Here is a 21,400-nt window from a genome sequence, read left to right as displayed (position 1 = left end):
TTCCAAATTTTGGAAAAAAATTTCACAGCTTGAAGATTTATCTATCCTTGGATGTGAAGAACATCGCAAAGAATTCATGATAAAAATTATAAATAACTTTATTGTTATGAGAGGCCATTTTTTGACGGATTTTTTTAATAGAAATGTAAACAATCGGCAAATCATGACGAAACGTATGCGCAAGTTCGCGAAAAAATGAAAATTCATATTTTACTCTGTTTTTATCTTCAATAACTCTTGTTATGTTTATTAAAGGATGTTAATTATTATTTATTATAATAAATTTTATATTCATTTAAGTTATTCGCAACTTTTTTCCATCACAAAAACCTCGATAAAGAAACTCCAAAGACTATCAATGACTCTAAATTACAATGAAAATAATAAATTGATAATTATTTATAATGAAATATTATTATTTAATGTTATTTTCATTAGTATTATTATTATTTTAACAAATTAAATTTTATTCATAATTGTTATTCTCTTGATAAAGAAAATATGAAAACTTAAAGTTTGATATTTAAAAACATCACTTGAGATTTTATTTGAATTTTACATCATTTAAATCTATGGGGACCTTCGCAACAGCAGCGCGCTCTGTTGTTTGGATTCAATTTTTAGGCTGTGGCTTCAGTATAGCGAGCGTCCTCCTTCTATCTAGCCTTCGTGACAAAAACCATGAAAATTTATTTTACGATTTTATAAAATATAAATATTATGATTGATAATTTGTCTATCAATCTCAACCTAAGAATATACTTGATGGAATTTTATTAATGCTTATTAGTTACTCTACGAGAAATAAAAGTTTAACGTGATTTTATTGTTACAATGGTATGAGCACTAATTTTCCGCGGCAAAAGTACATAATTTGAATTGAAAATTTTTTCAATCACATAAAATGTTGAAATTTTTTTTTAAAAATAAAATCTCTAGAATTTACTATCTATCAACTTTACATATGAATTTTTTTAAATTAACTTTTTTGTAAATTAAGTATTATTTATTAACTAGAGTCAATATCTATAAGAGCTCACATTGTTTGGGTTTAGTTTCTATGTAATAGTCAGCTGATCATTGCCTAAGTAATTCTGGTCGAGTGTTTTACAGATATAGGTGGCACTGCTATACTGCGACCGAACTGCGCGGACATTCAAAACGACAATATTCTGTACATAATGCTTATATTCTTTATGAGTTTGGTAAATCGTATTATTTACTAACAACAGTATGATAATAACAATAATCAATAGTAATAATCATCACGACAATAATAACAATAAAAATAAAGATAATTTCGATAATTATTATAATATTAAGAATAAATTAATGATCATACTAATGATAACGATAATAATTTTGATTAGTGTTATTATTCTACTACATAATTAGGTATTGTGGTATTAGATTTAGATTAACAATTTCCTAAATTATAAAAAACATAGAAGTTTTTTCTACGATTTTATAAAATATAAATATTATGATTGATAATTCAAGTCTATCAATCTCAACCTAAGAATATACGCGGCTTACTTACATGAACTTTAGCAATGCTATTAGTTACTCTACGAGAAATAAAAGTTTAACGTGATTTTATTGTTACAATGGTTTGTGCACTAATTTTCCGCGGCAAAAGTACATAATTTGAATTGAAAATTTTTTCAATCACATAAAATGTTGAAATTTTTTTTTAAAAATAAAATCTCTAGAATTTACTATCAACTTTACATATGAATTTTTTTAAATTAACTTTTTTTTAAATTAAGTTCTATTTATTAACTAGAGTCAATATCTACAAGAGCTTACATTGTTTGGATTTGGTTTCTATGTAATAGTCAGCTGATCATTGCCTTAGTAATTCTGTTCGAGTGTTCTACAGACATAGGTGACACTGCTATACTGCGACCAAACTGCGCGGACATTCAAAACGACAATATTCTGTACATAATGCTTATATTCATTATGAGTTTGATGAATCGTATTATTTACTAACAACATAATTATGATAATAATAATATGTAATAAAAATAATCATGCTAATAATAACAATAAAAATGAAGATAATACTGATAGTTATTATAATGATAACAATAGATTGATGTTAAAAATAATTGCATTCATAATATTGAACAATACGATTATTTTATTAAATTATTAAGGATTGTGGTATTAAATCCAAATTCACAATTTCCTAAATTACAAAAAATATAAAAAGTTTTTCCTACGATTTTATAAAATATAAATATTATGATTGATAATTCAAGTCTACCAATCTCATCCAAAAGATATACGCGACTAATTTTCATGAAATTTTATCGATGCTACTAGTTTCTTTACGGAAAATAAAAGTTTAATTTATTTTTATAATAATTTTATGAACATTTCATATCCGTGGGAAAAGTACAAACTTTAAATTAAGAATGTAAAAAAATTTCTTATGAATACAAAAAAATTTACAGAGTAAACTACTAACTAAACTATCCAACAACCTTCTATGTGTATGTTGTTAAACATATTGTTCTAATTTAATTTAATTTATTAACCAGACCAAATAGATAATACGCTAAACATTGTCTTATTTACTAGCAACAATATCATAATAATAATAAATGATAATTTAGGAGCTGATTTTTAAAATGGTATCTTTTCATTTTTGATTAATCGAGACACAGAACTGATTATCTCCAATTCTAAATATTTTTATCGAACTTTTTTAATTTTGCTATAAAGTGCTATCGGTTATGAAGCTACAATTTGATTTTGATTTAGGAATCTTCATAATTCTTGAAGTAATAAATATTTAAGAATTCAAAAAACTGCTTTTTTTAAAATATGAAAAGATTCCCTTTTGAAAATCAGCTCCTCAATTGTAATCATATCATAATAACAAATAAAAATAATAATAGTAATATTTATAATAATGGTAATATCGACAAAACCAAAAGTAATAATAGTTATAGTACTAAAATTATAATATCGACAAAGCTAAAAATAATAATAGTTACAATATATTAAAAGTAATTATATCGGTAATAATAAATTGATGTTACAAATAATAGTAATATTAATATTTATTATTATTATTATTATTAAGTTTTAAACATCATAAAATTAATAACAGTAATAATAATAATAATAACGACACCAATGATGGCAATACCACAACTAATTACAATCGACTTATTAATTTGAGTAGTGTTTATAACTGGTCATAACTACTGGAAATTCAGGACCCTGGTAATTTCTTCATTAAACTTACTGATAGTATTAAATCACTAGTTAATAATGCCAAAAGCAAGCCTAGAAATGTCCACAATAAAAATAAACCGCGAAATCAATGCATCACTAATGGTCTCATGATCTCATGTAAGACTAAGGAGAATCTTTACTATATGTGGAGATTAAATAAAAATAATGTGGAACGTGAAATTCAGTATAAATCCTATTGAAAATTCTCAATAAAGCAATTAAATTAGCTAAATGTAATTTTGAAGCGAGAAAAGTAAAAAACTATCATAATGATAGTAAAAAATTATGGAATTATGTGAACAGTAAGCTAGGGAAAAACTCTGTAAATAAGGATATTGATTTCGTAATTAATAATAATGATAAAATTGTTGCTGATAAGAGGGATATTGCAGATAATTTTATAGATTTTTTTAGTAATGTTGGAAATAAACTTGCGAACAATCTTGGTTATCTAGAAGAAGTAAATATTGAAAGAACTGTAGAACCCAACTGTAATAGTATTTTCTTATCGCTAACAAATCAGACTGAAATTGAAAAAATTATTAATGAAATGAAAGAGAAATCAGGTGGAGTAGATAATATTCATAGTAAAGTATTAAAGTGCATTGCCAAAGAAATTAGTTTACCTTTAGAATATATTTTTAATTTATGTATTAGTAATGTAATCTGGCCTAACGCGCTGAAAAAAGCTGATATAATACCAATTTTCAAATCTGGCAATAGACACCTGGCAACTAATTACAGGCCAATATCACTGATATCTAATTTAGCTAAAATATTTGAAAAAGTAATTTATGTAAGATTGTACGAATTTTCTATAAGTAATAACTTGATCTCAGATAAACAGTTTGGATTCATGAAGAACAGAGGCACTGATGATGCTCTAGCTTTTGCTTCTAGTTTTATATACGATAATTTAGATAAGAATCGTGCATCAGTACTGGTTTTCTTGGATCTAGCCAAAGCTTTTGATACAGTAAATCATAAAATTTTGTTAGATAAATTGTGGCGCAAAGGAATCAGAGGTCTACCTCATAAATTGGTTGTAGATTATCTAACAGGTAGAGAACAATGTGTGAAATTAAATAATTGTTCTAGTGATTATAGATTAGTAAAAATTGGTGTTCCTCAAGGGACTATCTTAGGGCCTCTTCTCTTTATAATGTACATAAATGATATATTTAGTATTCTACCTCCTAATGCGCTTGTATCATATGCTGATGATACAGTAGTTCTGTGTAGTGGATGTAATTGGTTGGTCGTTGCTGACCGTTTAACTGACTGGTTAAATAAGCTAGACCATTGGTTAAAAGGCAATCAGCTAACGCTGAATGTTGATAAATCTACTTTTATTAATTTTGGTTGTTCTACGGACAGTGTACCTAGTAATTTTCATTTGTTCATTAAAGATAGAGAGTTGAAAAGAGTTGAAAGTTGTAAATATTTGGGGATAGTTTTTGATTGCCATATGAAATGGAACATACATATTTCCGAACTAATGAAAAAAGTCAAGTACTTTACCTTCCTCTTTTATAAATTAAGTAATTGGTTAAACCCATCGATACTGAAAATTATTTATCATGGTCTTTTTGAAAGTGTTATAAACTATGGAATTATTGCATGGGGTGGTGCCTATGAGAACGCTTTAAAACCGATTGTAAATCTGCAAAATAAATTGTTAAACAAAATGAAAATTACGGATGATTTGTTAAGACCACTGAAGATTAAACAATCTTTTATTATCCAAGCTTTAAATCATTACTTTTATGATTGTCAGAAATTATATTTTGAGAGAATAACTAATACCAGGTCTAAACAGATAACTCTTCCAAAAGTTAATAGAATAATAAGTACCAAAAATGAAAATTACATAGCAATAAAATACTTCAATCGACTTCCAAATAATTTGAAAGAACTAAATTATAATAAAAGATTTAGAAAACGTATTGCGAGATGGATTAGTTCAATTAAACTTTAATTAATACTAATCGATATTTTGTGAAAAATTAGTAAAATTATTCTTAAGTTACTTTGTATACTACTGACTAAGTTACTCTAATATTTTGTATAAATTTTTATAAATGTATTATATTCCTTCTGGTGTCTATGCACAGGTGCTTTATGCATCTCTATAGAATATTTTTACCAGAAGTAAATGTTATTATTATTATTATATCCTAATGGCTATTATTATTATTATTATTATATCCTAATGGCTATTATCCTAATAAGAAGTATAATTTTGAATTTGATGTATTTGTATGCAGTATTTAACTTAACATGTAATATTCATAAATAAATATTACTATAATAATTATTGTTATTATTTAATTATTGTGCATTGACGTATTTAATCTAAATTAACAATTTTTTTGATTAAAAAAAAAGCGTTAAAAATTTCTTTATGTATATAAAAATTTAAAATTCCCATTGATCATCTGGTTTATTGATTAAAACTGAAGATTAAACGATTCTTAGTCATATTAAGTTTTTAATGCTACTAGTACTATAAAAAAACTAATTTTTTGATCAGGATTTGAGCTCTTTAATTAACGAACATACGACCTTTTATATAATAATATCTTTGCCTGCAATAATCCATTTATTTGTGACTTTTTAATTTTGCGCGGGAAAAGTACAAACCTTAAATTAATAATGTTAAAATTTTTATATGAATACAAAATTTTTCGTATAAACTACTAAATATTCTTATATGTCTATATTCTCAAACATTTTTTTCTTATTGAATTTTATTTATTACCTAAACTAAACACAGAACAATCTAAGCATTGTTTGAGTTCTACTTTCTTCGGATTAGTAGCTGTTCAAGGTCTAGAAAATTTTCATTGGACGGTGTACATATTTTATGATCTCTTGGTCATCGCCTGTAGGTGGCACTATTATTCAATTGAGCGGGTTTCAAATAATCATAATTTTTAGATGATACCTAATATAATTATGCGTTTGATGCATTTAGTTATTCAGTAACAACAGTTTCACTAAATATTTTGAGAATGCATAATAATCCTTTACTAGACGGGAGACTAAAGCTAAAAAAAGATATTTCGCAGCTTGCACTTACACCCGTCAGGGGCTGCGCTGGAAATATTTTTACATCAACTGTAGCTTCAAGAGGATAATTTGCTATGAAAAATACAGCCATTTCAAGATTTAGGTTAGTAACGTAGAAAAGTGAAGTAAAATCTTAGAGAGACTATCACAGATGTTAATAGAATAAAGTGTCGTTGCTGTACTTATTTTGTTATTTATTGACTTTTCAATTCGAGTAGAACAGTATTACATTTGGACAATAAACTTTTTAAATGACAAAATATATCAAAATAAATTCTTTCAAAAGAAATTCTTTCTTTTTCTTAAATTTCTATTATAACAGTAGTTCATACCTTATTTTCCTAATATTAATTAATTGAAAAAATATGAAAAAATTGTTTAGTTCTATGAATCAGAATTATTTCGGTTCAGACAGCGTTGAATATAACTGCTTAAATTTTGTCCCTATTATAATTTTTTATTTAGATATCTCTGCATAGGAACACTTTTTAACAATAATAGTAATTATAATACTGAAAGTATTAATATCGGTAATAATAAATTGATGTTAAAAATGAAAGCAACAATAATGTTTATCATTATCATTATTATTACTAAAATGATTGTTGTTATTAATAAATCCGAACAAAAACAGTTTCACTGTAAAAAATTGCGCCAAGTCCACGTTCATAAAACTCATCTCAATAATATTAGCATTTTACAAAAAAAAATAAGTCTCGTTTCAAAAATTTTCATTCTTTATAAAAAGATGTGAAATCCGAACAAAAACAGTTTCACTGTAAAAAAATTGCGCCAAGTCCACGTTCATAAAACTCATCTCAATAACGTTTGCACTTTACAAAAAAACATAAGACTCGATATAATAATTGTCATTCTCTACAAAAAAAAGTGAAATACAAAAAATACCAAGAAACTGTCATAATGTTAAAAAAATTGAAAGAAAATTTGTTGAAAATTTAAAAATTAAAAAAATTTTTTATCGTACTTGGCGCGCGTCATTGAGTACCCCAAATTTTTTCAGGATAAATAAACATCCTTTTAATGATTAAAAATTTATAATTAAGTCAACCTATAAAATGCATGAATTTAATTAATCAACTATTATTATTTAATAATAAGTTTTACAAAATTTAGGTAAAATCGACATGTCATACGTATGTTATTTGAAATTTTTTAATCTTCCAGACATCATTTACGATTTTACTAAAACGCCCTCTCGTGTTTGGTTATGAAAACTACTTCAAAGTGGATACAATTGAGTGCTCTAGAAAATAAAACATATGGCCGACTAAATCGAGAAAATGCGGTGTGATTGCCAATCAAAATGTGTTAATTACAATTAAACTAAGCAATATCAAGTTTCTTCATTGAAGCTTAATGGCAGAGCTGAAAAAAATTGAATCCAAAAATTTTATATAACTTCAGATGATTTCACCACACCACGATATTGATAGTTATGTCCACTAAACATTTAAAAAAAAATTTAAAAACGGATTTTTTCACTGAAACTGATAATTAATCGAGTAAGCAGTGTTTTTAATGAGTTGAGTATGCTTGACTAATGTAAATTTATAAGTATAAGAATGTATGAAATCATATATTATGTAATTAGAGCTGATCAGCCCGAATATGTATAACTATACATAATTACATAAATTCGAGCAAAATCGTTTTTTCTCGGGTTGACATTCTTCCGAAAAAATTTGGAGTACTCAATGACGCGCGCCAAGTACGATAAAAAAATTTTTTTTTAATTTTTAAATTTTCAACAAATTTTCTTTCAATTTTTTTAACATTATGACAGTTTCTTGGTATTTTTTTGTATTTCACTTTTTTTTGTAGAGAATGACAATTATTATATCGAGTCTTATTTTTTTTTGTAAAGTGCAAACGTTATTGAGATGAGTTTTATGAACGTGGACTTGGCACAATTTTTTTACAGTGAAACTGTTTTTGTTCGGATTCTGAAGCTTTAAAACATAACATCAAACATTTATCGCTCGTATTATAAAATATTGACATCAGGATGTCAAGTCAAATTCATGTTGTAACACAAAGTAAACATCTCACACAAAAATTTTAAATTCTAGGCAATAATAATAAAGACGAGCGCATAAACTTTTAACTACAGTCAGTCTCCAATAAAGCTGAAGCATATTTTATGTTCAAGGTTATAAATTTTCAGCTTAAAAATATGTTATTTTATGATTATAAATGGAAATGTCGATCCCACCGAATGATATTCTTTAGCACTTTTTAATTATTGTTTGTTTTTTTTTTTTTTTTTATTTAGTTTTGTTTACTATCAACTATCTCATGGAAAATGACAAAAAGTTTAATAAATCCGAATTTGCATGCCTAAGCGCTTCCGCCATATGTTAATTGAATCACGCATAAAAATGATTTTTAGAAATAACAACAGACGAGATAACTAAAAAATAAATTGTAGTAACAAATGAGTAAATTGATAGCAACAAATTCATTAGTTTCTTTAACAAAATTAGTCAAGTTGTAAAAACAAACCAGTTTGTTACGTGACTAAATTAATCTGTTGTCCTAACAAGATAAATTTAGTCTTACTCAGTAATGTTCTGAACTCACGTAATTTTTTTTTTATGCAATAACTTAATCCAACTTTGGCTCAGCGATCCTATATGAAAAATTGAGTGATCTTCATAAGATATTCTGAGTGTATTAATGCCAACAATCTTGTATAGTAATGGTGATGAGTGATGACATTCATCCACTGACAAGCGAATTGCTAGTACGAGCTTTTAAGCTATAAACAGGAGATAAAACAGATTAATAAAATAAAGAGCCATCCGTAAAGTGGAAGCAAAGTTATCGTCGAAATATGGAGCTATTATTCTCGTTATTGTCTCGTTACTTTTTAAGATTTTTTTTTTTTGGTTTTAAATAGGATGTATGCTCGGGATAGAATTCTTTCAATGAATTCATCCTAGCAGAAATTCTACTTATCAGTTCAGACATACTGACGAAAGTTCCATTTTTCTAGTAAACCTCTTGGAAAATCATCCAGCCAGTGATTATTCAGTCAAGTGGGTCTTGTGATGGATAGTAGATTTCAGTTACGTCATATTGGATTCTTTTTTTTTCAAGATTTCTTATTACAATTTTTTTTTTTTTTTTTTTTTTTTTTCTAGAGAACTTATAATTAGTATCACAAAGAAAAATAAATTTTTGGAAATATAATTATTGCAGCGCAGGGTTGCAAAATATATCATTTGAAATTTTCATATTTTTAATTTGAAATAAAGTTAATAATTTCAATAATTTGAATTTTTCTTTTTCTTCCAATTAATAATTTATTTTAGTTTCATAATTAATTTTTTAAGAAATGTATGAGTTAAATTCTTTTTAATTTTTTTTGATAAATATTCTATCTGAGTATCTTTCTTATTAGTTTATTTAAAAATGCATTGAAAATGTATTTTAATAATAACTTTCATTAAAAAATCCATATTAAGAATTTTTTACAACAAATTATCGTATCTTATTTTCAAAAATGTATGCTATCGGTGAGTGCAATGAAAATAAACAATGTATGCCTTCTAAATAAATTTTAACATACCATTTTTTATTTGGTTTTTATCTCAAAAAATACCACCGAAAACTTAATAAAATAAATATTTCACAAATAAATCTTTGTAGCAAAATACTTACTCAATATTCATCGTAATTAGTTGTACTTTATCGTTATTATTTGTAACTAAATGTCATGATGAATAATTACAGGCACTCTATCGAGTTAAATGGCTTAACTGAAACCACGGAGTGTTCCAATCAATTATCACGTTCTTGTTTGACATTATGCTGCAGTACACACTACATAAAATGTACAGATCAAACGAGCTCGCCGAAGGCGAACGAAGTTCGATCAGTATTATACGAAGACGTCTCGTTCGAAGATGATTACAATTGTAGTAGCGTCAGCTGCTTCCAAATCCACAACATTTAGAGTATTTTAAATTTTATTTCACGAGATTGCCACCCGCTTCGTGGCGCTCTCCGTTACTTACTTCATATTTTAGAGTGTTATCTCAGCGATGATTAAAAATTTTTTAAAATTCAACTTATAATGCTTGTCTTAAGAAGATGATTACGGGCAGATAAGGGTTACTGATTTAAGGGTGGGTATGTAATCATCTTTGAACGAGACGTCTTCGCATAATACTGATCGAACTTCGCTCGCCTTCGGCGAGATCCTTTGATCTGTACATTATGCTTTGACGTCTCGTTCTCGATGATTACAATTGTAGCTGTTTAGAGTGATATTTTGCATTATAATTCAATTTGTCAAAATTTTTATTTATTTATTTATTTTATTTTAATGTTACACATAACTTTTTAAGATAATATCTTGCGTGCAAATGTTTCATTTGACTCTTGTATCGGTCTATTATAAAATCTAGCGAATGCTGATGAGTTTTTTGACCATCCCGCTGTCCGTCTAATTGTATCTATGTCGACACCTCGGACCTTTGCTTTTGACACAGCCGCATGCTTTGTACTATATGCGCTGAAGTTGTCGGTATCTATTCCCGATTTCTTTAAAAAGGCTTTTACCCAATGACCTAAGGTTTGGGCCCCAACCGCTTTATGCGGTTTAATAGTTGAAATAAAGAGGTTCTTGGTATCACCTCTTAATGGTTGTGTTATTTTCAAATATTGTGTTAGAGTTTTTGCTACGCACACACTTTTTCTTTCCTTAAAGAATGGTAGAACCAAATTAGGTTGGAAGGTACCTGGTTTTGACGTTTTTATTAGATCAGGAACTTTAATCTCGATTGCTGTAGTAGATATTTTGATGTTATCTATGTTGATCAAAGCCATAGTTTGTAAGCGATGAGCTGTCGCTAGGATCATTAATGTAATTGTCTTTTCAGCCAGTTTCTTAATGTCCAGCTTTTCGGTATCCGGCATAGCCTCTATGTATAGGAGAACCCGATCCGTATCCCACGTGGTAGCGTACTTTGGTCGCGTTGGTCGTTTTTTTAAAAACACCTCGCATAAAACGTGATATCAATTTGTTATCTATTTGGCGTTCGTGGGCGATGAGGGCAATATCAGCCCTATCCGAATTTAAGGTACCATACTTACAACCGCTGTTGAATCTCTTGGTTAAAAATTCTATGACTTTTAACTCGTCAGCGTCATAAATGTCATAATTTTTTCCTTTTGCGAAAGCCCACCACTCTTTCAGTGAACTTTCATACTGTTTGAGCATAGATTCTGTGATAGAGCTTAGCATGATATCCGCAGCTTCTGAAGATAGTCTTTTATTTAAATATATTTTCCTGATAAGCGTACGGCTACCAGGGAAAGTGTTCTCGCAAGTGGGTGTACCTTGGATCTGCAAGGAGACATTAAAAGTTTATTATCAGGTTGAAATACCACGGGCGAATCCCTGAGCAACGTCTTTAGTAACGGGTACCAAGGTTGTGTAGGCCAGTTTGGTACAACGATAATGTCTTCAGCTTTATCAGTGATAAATTTTTTAAGAGTAGGTGCGACCAACGCGAACGGAGAAAATGCGTAAATTTTTTCGTTTTTCCAAGGTATTGTAAACGGGTCAACTCTGAAAGCTTCTGGGCTTGGGAATCTGGAGCAGAATTTTTTGACTTTTCTATTTTCGAATGTCGCAAATAGATCTATCGAAAACGGGCCAAATTTTTTGTCAATCAAGTTAAATGCTTTTTCCAATAACTCCCATTCGGTGTCAATGTTCGTGCTTCTAGACGCTGTGTCTGCATGAAAATTATCTTTTGACCATTATCGTTTCACCATTACAAAAGGCACCCCATCCCGATAGTGAAGCATCTGAGGCAATTTCTAATTGATATTGTCCTGTTCTTATCGGGTTATTACCGGTTTGGCTGTTTTTAATCCACCACGCTAGGTCTTCTTTAACGTTAACGGATAGCGTCATATAACCGTCGTAATTTCCGTCATTTACTAATAACGCGACATATTTTTCTCTCTCTAATTTTTTGCAATGACATAGTCCGTAAGCAACTGCGGGGCAAGCTGCATTCAGGATTCCTAATAAGGTTGCTATCTGTCTGATTTTGTAGGTGGTTCCTGCTCTGAATTCAGTCAATAGGTTTTTTATTTGTTCTTTCTTATGGTCAGTTAATTCAATGGTGTAATCTATTGAATTTACAACTAGACCTAGGAATTTACATTTTTGCGCCGGCTCCATATCGCTTTTCCTAACATTAATTATAAATCCGAGCTTTTCTAAAGTATTTTTTGACTATAAAATATTTTCCCGACAGGTATTATAGTCCTTTGCAATAAATAATATATCATCCAGATAGATTACGACTAAAAAACCTTTCTCTCTCAGCATATTTACAACGGGCTTCATTATTTTAGTGAAAATAAATGGACTTAAGCTAAGACCGAATGGTAGGCAGGTAAATTGGTAGATTTCATTTTTAAAGATAAATCTTAAATATTTCCGACTATTTTTATTTATCGGTACAACAAGATATGCGTCTTTAAGGTCCAGAGCAGCCATAAAATCGTTTAACAATAATAGATTTTTGGCTGTTCTTATATCTTCCATTTTGAAGTGAGGTGCCAAGATAAATTTATTTAAATTTTTTAAGTTTAGGATAAATCTATACGTTCCATCTGGTTTCGGTACCAGAAAAAACGGCGAAATGAACTGGTCTACCAAAAATTCACATTTTTCAATTGCTTTTTTGTTTAAAAGCTTATTAATCTCTGCCTCTAACAAGCTTTCCTCGTTACTAGACCAAGATCGTTGCTGAGGGATCTATTTTTGGTACGGAGTTTCTATAAACGAGATTGAGTATCCGTTTACTGCATGTTTTATTTTTCAAGTTCTCTTTGAACCTGTTTATAACCCTATCTGCTAGTGGCATTTCATAGTTATTCTTCAACAGCATACTACGAATCTTCTTAAAATTATCTTCATAGAAGTCACTACTACATAACCTTGACATTCTATTCAGTAGGCCTTTAACCATCCCTATTTTTTGAGATCGAGGATGATTTGAATTCCAATTTAATCATTGTAATTTAAAATTGAGGACATACTTTTTTTTAGCGACAATAGTTTTCTTTTACAGTTTTTGCATTGAGAAAGTTTTTCTAAAATACCAAAGTTTGTGCCGTCAAATGTATTTAGTCGTAAATAGTCATCTACGGTATGAATCAAATCCACATCGTATGTCCGTCGGTTTTATAAACAGAGAATCATCTTCTCTATTTACTAAACTTTCGTCAGATGGCGGTAGTGTTGAAAATTTTTTGTCTGTGTTGTCGTTGTTTTCGTCCGTTGTATGCTTAATTTCGTCGTCAACATACTCGTCTTAGACAATATAATCATTTTTGTTATAGATAAAGATGTCCACGTCGCACTTGTTGGTAGAATATTCGGCTCCGAAAAGAAATAAGAAATCGTCTATTGAAGGCGTCAAAAGAAGACATTCGTCGTCACCCATCGGGTCTAAGCAGATAGTAAAGTCAGTCACGTGGCCATGATTGATTTTTGTTTGTCCATTTTATTAAAAATTTTAAATAAGTGAAAATATTGAAAATGATTCAGTGACACGCGCCCGTTTAGTTTAGCAGATACTTTATAATTGAGGTTAGTCACGTATAGTCCCATGCTTTCGATAAGTCATTGTCCGGTCCTAAACTTTCGTACACTTGGAGCTACCTGATTGGTCACTAAGCAAAGGGAAGGAGTACCGCCGTAACTTTAAACAGTAATTAATCATTTTTTTTTTTTTTTATGATTTACAAAGTAGTTATTTTAGCGCTTTATTAAGCTCGCATTTTATTGGTTATACGGTTGGTTAGTAGAACAAAGCAAGAGGAATAAAAAAATGAGGTATTAACGCAAAATATCGTTGAGAAGTTAAAGCTTTCGCGATGGGATTTTATTCAAGTAGTATGAGTAAAAAAAACTTGTGGAGAGAAAAAGTCATAGTAAAAGAGTGAAATGAGGAATAAACTGAGTGTAAAAAAAATGTATATAGCGGTGTGGAATGAGTAAAGGTGGTAAACGATAGACTTGGTAAACGGGACGTTCGAGGAGTTTCCGGTTAGAAAGCCTCAGTAAAGTAAAAGTTGAAAGAGTGTACTGACCACTGGGATTTTTCTCGCTTCAAGTAATTTTGCTGAGCGTGCAAGAACTCCCATATACATCTACATTTATTGTTATTATATTTTTTTACGTCTTTTATTTATAAAGCTAGTATATATTTTACTTTTCAAAACATTCCGGTAAAAAGGTGTGTGAGAATAAATTTACGCTTATTTATGAAACCGTAAATGCCTGATCTTGGTAACATAAAATATGGCATTCGGTTCTAATGAGTTTTCTTGTTTCATTTTTAATTTTTTTCTTTTTCATAAATCAATGACTGAATCCAACCCTTGTATTTGTTGGATTTGATAAAACTTTAATAAAGAAATAAAAAAATTTTAGTTACTTCTAACTATTCTACCACTAATTGATTATTGTTCTATTGTACTGTTCAATCCAATTTATGAAAATAACTACAAACTTCAACGTTCTTTAAACTCAGCAATACGCTTCATATTCAACTTAAAGCGAGATGAACATGCCTCGCCTTATAGACGTGAACTGGGATGGCTCTCAATAAAGAGTCGTCGAATTTACTTTACTTGCTGTTACTTTTATAAATTATTAGAAATTGGTAAACCTAGCTATTTGCGTGAATTATTTCAAGAAGACCTTACTATAAAACGCTCTGAGAGACTAGCAGCCAAGAAAAATAATATCCTCTTTAAATTCCCAAATTTCAATACCACTCCATATAAATCTTCCTTCGTCATTACAGTTATACGATTATGGGAAGAACTACCGGAGGATATTATAAATTCATCAAGCTTGGAGGTTTTCAAAAATAAAATTTTCGATTATTTGTTTAATTTAGATGTTTGATCATAAACTGTTGTTAATGTTCTCATCTTCAAACTCTTAGTAAACCTTCTTTATATAGCTTCTTTTTAATTTAAAGTTTCTTATCTGTCTTTATAGCAACAGCAAAGATTCTAAATATTGTTAGTTAATTCATTATAAATTAAATTTTTATACTTATCGTTATGTATTATATATCATTATATCATATCTAAGAATATTACTATGTAAAACTTTCTTAATGTTTATAAGTTAAAGTGCACAATAATATAAAAATTGTTTGTATTTTTACTATTTGCCATTCGACAATTGCCTTGGCATAATTTATTAATAAACTATAAACTATAAACTTCTTCGTTTAAGAACTTCTGTAAGGAAAACAGAATTTCCTTACGTGGAAAGAAGATCAGTTGAATAATTATAATTTTTTTGGAATTAACAGTTATTGAAAGAAAAAATAAAACGTTTGCATCTCAAACTAAAGTTATTAAATAAAAAATTTACTATTAAATTATCTCCGAACTGTTTTTTTGGTTGAAAGTTGAATCAAAATTTTGATATTTTTTTTGGTACTAAAAGCTGTGAAAAAAACCTCACTTCTTTTTCTTTTTAATGTACGCTGTTTTGTTATTTATAAGTGAATATTACTCCTCATACGTTCTGTAAAAATTATTTATACATATAATATAAATAAGTTTGGTTTTTACATGCCTCATAGCACGAAACGAATGGGGTAGTCGCCTTGACTCTCGCCTTAGAAAAGTCAAGCAATTTTCTAAAGTAGAAATGTCTCTATTTTGCACGCCTCATAAGCGAAGCGGATGAGGTTGTGCTCTACACTCGCCTTACACAAATCAAGCGATTTTTTTAACTAAAGTTGTTTCTATTTATTTTCTATTGCACTTGTTGAACAAAATTTACTCATAAACGTAATAGAAAAACACTAGTTTCAACACTTATGACATATTTAAAAGACATTTATTGAATTATTTTTATTATTACATTATTAAATTATTTAATAAATTAAAATAAATGAGTCCGTTCAGTGTTCTTCGTTTACCAGATTTAATTAACAAGTTATTACTGTCGATGGCCTTAGTTACGGCGCATCGTACACAAACTCTATCACTTATTAAACGATCGAATATTAAAAAAGTTCAAAACGTTTATGAAATTCAAATTCCAAATTTTATTCAGACGTCAAAACGCGGCTATTATTATGCTCTTCTTATTCTTTCTCGGTTTTCTGAAAATGAAAATTTACATAGTAAAAAATTTTGCCTAAAGATTTTTAACACAAAATTTTTCGACGCATGGACGTCAAATTTTTCACATTGTATGTGTGCTGCAATGTAAGAAGCTTACTTAAAAGTTACATCTGATTTGTTAAGCAATAACAAAATAAAAGCTTTATTTATAAAGACAAGACAACCATTTAGAGCAACTTCAAAAGATTCTTCGAGCAGGTGGTTAAAAATGTTTTTATTTCACTGTGGTATATCAAGTGAATATACTCCTCACAGCATCAGACATGCTTCATTATCATCAGCTTTAGCTAAAGTAGTCGATTTCTCCATTATCAAGAATCTTGCTGGCTGGTCAGGAAAAGGTTTTTGAAAAATTTTATAATAGACTGATTGTTTCAGATCTGAGTATATTTGTTAAGAGTGTATTATTGTAAAACCAAAAAGATTTGTTGATTACTTATACAAAAAAAAAAAAAAAAAAAAATTATTGTTCAATTAAAAAATTTTTAATAAAAATGATTATTGTTACGTTCCCAAATTTTGGGTGTAATTAATTTTTAAATTTAAATAATTTATTTAAATGTCCAGATTTTGATCTCGTTAGGAAGTCGATAGACTCCAGGTGGATCATGTCACTGATTTATCCGCGAAGTACTTTTTAAATATACATAATTTAATAATTCTCATTTTTAATTTATAAATAAAATATATTTTAATATTTTACTTTTGTTTTACCTGCCTACAGGTAGATAATGGGTAGAGTGCCTGAACGCTGGCTAGCGCTCTGGGCGATTTCACCAGGGTGAGAACAGCTAATAAGCGCTCTTACCCTGGGGGTAATAGTTAGGATATTTTTGGATAGGATACCCGAACGCTGGCTAGCGCTCGAGGTAAAGGAACCAGGGTGGAACGCTGATAAGCGCTCTCAACCCTGGGTGAAGGTTTTAATAAGTATCCATTTTAATCGATTGACAATTAAAAAAGAAGTATTTATTAATAAGGAATTGGCAGGTTCAGCCTCGGACCAGCAGAGATTCCCCCTCTGCTAAGTCCTCGGACTGACTGCTCCAGAGGAAGTCTGGAGACAGAATGTATCATACAATAATAATTACAATGAGTTTTATAATGAATTTAAGCAACGTTGCATCTCAGGTTACCCTATGAGAACATCAACGCAGTCCAAAACCCACAACGTAGACTGTTTAGTCTACTAGGCTGCGTTGACGTTCTATAAATCTGTTATCTCGAGGTATTTTCGTTACGAAATACCTCGGATAATAATTAAATGATTTAAATAATTATTTAATGATTTTTAAAATAGATTTATAAAACTTTAAATAAATTTAAAATTTACGAGAACGTAACAATTATATTTTTTCAAATGATACTCTGAACGTTCTACAATGTGATCACGAAAACGAAACATGAAATATAATTTTATGATCGAGCTAGCTATGCTCGATCGTAATTATATTGATTGTTTCGTTCGAAGAAATCACACCCCACTTTCTATTTGTTACTATTTAGAAATCATTGTATTATCCCTCCCATGATTACTTCTAGAAGCAACTCCTTAAAACTGCATGATGCTTAATATATGACGGCGTTACAACCGAGTTAACTTCATTTTATTTACAGCTTAACTTTGTGGTGACAATTGGTGTGCGAAGCAGTTTCATTGGACCATCATTCATAGCTAAATTTATCATTAAAGACAAATTTGGGAACTGGGGAAACAAAGGATAAAGGAGAAAGGGGGGACCTTTACTCAATAAGAATATTCGGTAACTGAAAAAATAATTTGGACAGCCCAGACCGGGACTCGAACCCGGATCATTTGGTTACGCGCCAAAAGCTCTACCAATTAAGCTATCCGAGACAGTACTGCGATGTGATCTCTGAATAGAAAAATCTAATTAAACAGATTTAATAGATCCGATTGAAAAAACTAATTAAACTAAAAGATTAAGAATTGTATTATTTGGATCTATAATATTTGATTCATCTGGCAAATAATGTCATCTTTATAATTTGAGAGTTAAAGATCATTTTCTGCTATCTAAAACTGTAATGAATACTCAGTATGAGCTTACTTCTTCAACTTTTTTGTTTTTATGTCCTATTAATGGTAAGTTTCTATCCTTTATTTTTGTCACAAGGAAAAGCTTCATAATTGGGTTCCTGCATTACTAAAATAGAACAAAATTTTTTATTGAATTGGGTAACTGTTGAGAGCTCTTTCAATTCAGTCTTTCATTTATTCGCAGAAACCGGATACTCATGAAAGTATATTGCATACTCTGAGTATGGTTAACACATAACATTCTCTCCATAATTGGATTGGAAATCAATCCGATGGCAATTCAGATTGTTTCAAGGACTTTAAGAGCGTATGAAGTGTTTTACTTTTACCGATTTGAGGAATATTTTTCAAATGCGTTGTTTGAGGGTTCTCGTGGATAAAAAGTTGTGAAACTTGGCCAAAATAATCAGAATACCATTCCAAAGAATATGAGACTCTCTATTTTGACTAGTAAATTTTTAAAAAATATTATTAATTATTTTTAAATTCAGCGCGTATCGAGGGGTTATGGCTGACTATTAAAAAACATTAAAATAAAAATTTTCTGTGCATTTTTGATAAAAATGGTAACCGTCAAATTCAAGATAAGTACCTGATCAATTTTTTTCAATACTTGGTTTGAAAATTTATTATTTCATAAGCTCAAACAATTTCTTTAAAAATTAAATTTGTTAAAATAATTGAAATTATCCGTAATGTCAATCAAAAACATCTGTTCAAAAATTTTATAACGAGTCACGAGATGGCAGCGAGTGTACCCAGTCAGCATCCAAATCAGAAAGACTTCTGGAAGAAGTCTTTTCAGAGACGTCCATAAGAAGTCTAAATATGATGTCTTAACGAATTCATCAATCAGAACTCTTAATCAAGAAGTCGACAGGAAATCTTTTGACAAACTTTGTAAGACTTCTAAAATATGAGCTCTTCAAGTAGTTTACTTACTGAACTCATAAGACATCAATAATCTGAGCTTTTTAAGAGGTCTTTTTTCTGACTTCGTAAGATGTCATGAATATGAACTCTTTCAGAGGTCTTTTTGCTGAGGTAGGATTGAATTGTATTGGCGCATGCGCACAACGATAGAAATTTTATTTTTATTTTTTATCTCTGTTTTAATATAACCTATAAGTGTATGGTACGTTTTCTGTTTACATTCAGCGTCGAATTGCAAAACTTTAATTTAGTGAAATCAATTAATTATTTATAACCAGTGATTTCGTAATTTGTAAATTAAAAGTTCTAAAAATAATGTAAGTGCATATTCTTAGCTAATTAATATTTGACTGTGTATGATATTTCATGTTTTTATCAGTGATAAATTTGAGAAATCATTCGATTTTAAAGGTAACGTATACATTTATCCAAAAAATAAATATAAATTATGATTTTTTTTTAATTTAAAATATTTTTTCTCAAGATGTCTGAAAGAAAAAGATTCAGTGAACTGTCTAAGAGTCAGAAAAATCGAAGATTGAAAAAACGCTGTGAGCAGGCAATTTTGGAGACTGCACGTGCAAAAGCATCGGTTGATACTTCGTTTGATAATGATCCAGTTATTAATAACAGTGTAATGAACAACGACAATAATTATGACAGTGATGATTTCAATTTACAGTCGATTCATTTAGATAATACCGTAACCGATATCTCTTTAAAGACTTACACAGATAATAATGATAATTCTCATTGTACAACAACAAAAACAACATCAACAGTAACAGCAACAACTACTACAACTTCTATCACTTATAATAATAATAATAATAATAATAATTGTGATATCGAAGTACCAATTCCTTTAACCAAACAATTAGCTCAATGGAAATGCGAATTTAACATTACTCAAGCTGGATCAAGTGCTTTACTAAAAATTATTAGAAATGTGGAGTCAATAAAAGAGTTAAAAAGTCTTCCAAATGACAGTCGTACCTTAATTGATACTCCTACAGATACTACTATTCGTGAGGTTGCACCAGGAGAATATTTCCACTATGGACTGAAAGAAGGATTAATTGATCAATTAAAAATTGTCGATATAAAACAGATTACAGATATCCAGATTAGTATACACATTGATGGTTTGCCAATATCGAAGAGTTCAAAACGACAACTGTATCCTATACTGGGAGAAATTTTTCCAAAAGTCTCTGTACCATTCGTTATTGGTATATACCATGGACTGAACAAACCAAATGACTAATGAATTTCTTCAAGATTTCATTAATGAGTACAAAAATCTGAGAGAGGAAGGTTTCGAGTATGATAGTCATAAATTTAAAGTAATTATAAGGGCTGTCATTTGTGATTCACCAGCGAGAGCTTTTGTAACCTACACAAAAGGTCATGGTGGTTTTTATGGTTGCGGTAAGTGCATTCAAGAAGGAGAATATAGTGACCATCGAATGTTATTTCTTGATATGGATGCACCATTACACACTGACTCGAATTTTATAAATCGTTTAAATGAAGATCATCATTTAGGAAAATCAGATTTTGAAGATATTGGTGTTGGTATGGTGTCTCAATTTCCAGTGGATTACATGCATCTTGTTTGTCAAGGAGTATCAAAAAAATACTGACTTCGTGGACGAAAGGATGGCGACTAAATGATAAAAATTACTTAAATTAAGTCACAAAATGACTGAAAATCAATATTATTATTATAATTATTATGAGTATTACATAACAACAATAATAATTTAACAATTAATATTAATAAATTTATAGCATGAATAAATAATATTTATTAATTTATAATAATAATATTCTGCAAATTTTCTGTATGAAATCAGAAAGAGCTCT

At 29.2% G+C, this 21,400-nt stretch overlaps 1 protein-coding gene and 1 non-coding gene across 2 annotated transcripts; one reads left to right on the top strand and one right to left on the bottom strand.

The window, feature by feature from the left end:
* Positions 1-18,322: 18,322 nt before the first annotated feature.
* On the bottom strand, positions 18,323-18,395 carry Trnat-cgu (transfer RNA threonine (anticodon CGU)). Its single transcript has one exon. It is a non-coding gene; the product is annotated as a tRNA-Thr (tRNA).
* Positions 18,396-20,790: 2,395 nt separating this feature from the next.
* Positions 20,791-21,177, top strand: LOC141538269 (uncharacterized). Its single transcript, XM_074259647.1, has one exon. It carries the CDS (start codon positions 20,791-20,793, stop codon positions 21,175-21,177), a length of 387 nt encoding a protein of 128 aa, XP_074115748.1.
* Positions 21,178-21,400: the final 223 nt, after the last annotated feature.

Source organism: Cotesia typhae, unplaced genomic scaffold (genome assembly GCF_013202065.1).
Source record: "Cotesia typhae breed Kobodo isofemale line unplaced genomic scaffold, CoteBio_Ctyphae contig_20, whole genome shotgun sequence".
In the NCBI taxonomy this organism is placed as follows: domain Eukaryota; kingdom Metazoa; phylum Arthropoda; class Insecta; order Hymenoptera; family Braconidae; genus Cotesia; species Cotesia typhae.
Note: the sequence above shows the minus strand (reverse complement) of the source record. Positions and strands in the feature narration are given on the sequence as shown.

Excerpts from the sequence above, each read along its gene's own strand:
- LOC141538269 (XM_074259647.1), top strand. The coding sequence starts at position 20,791 with ATGACTAATGAATTTCTTCAAGATTTCATTAATGAGTACAAAAATCTG.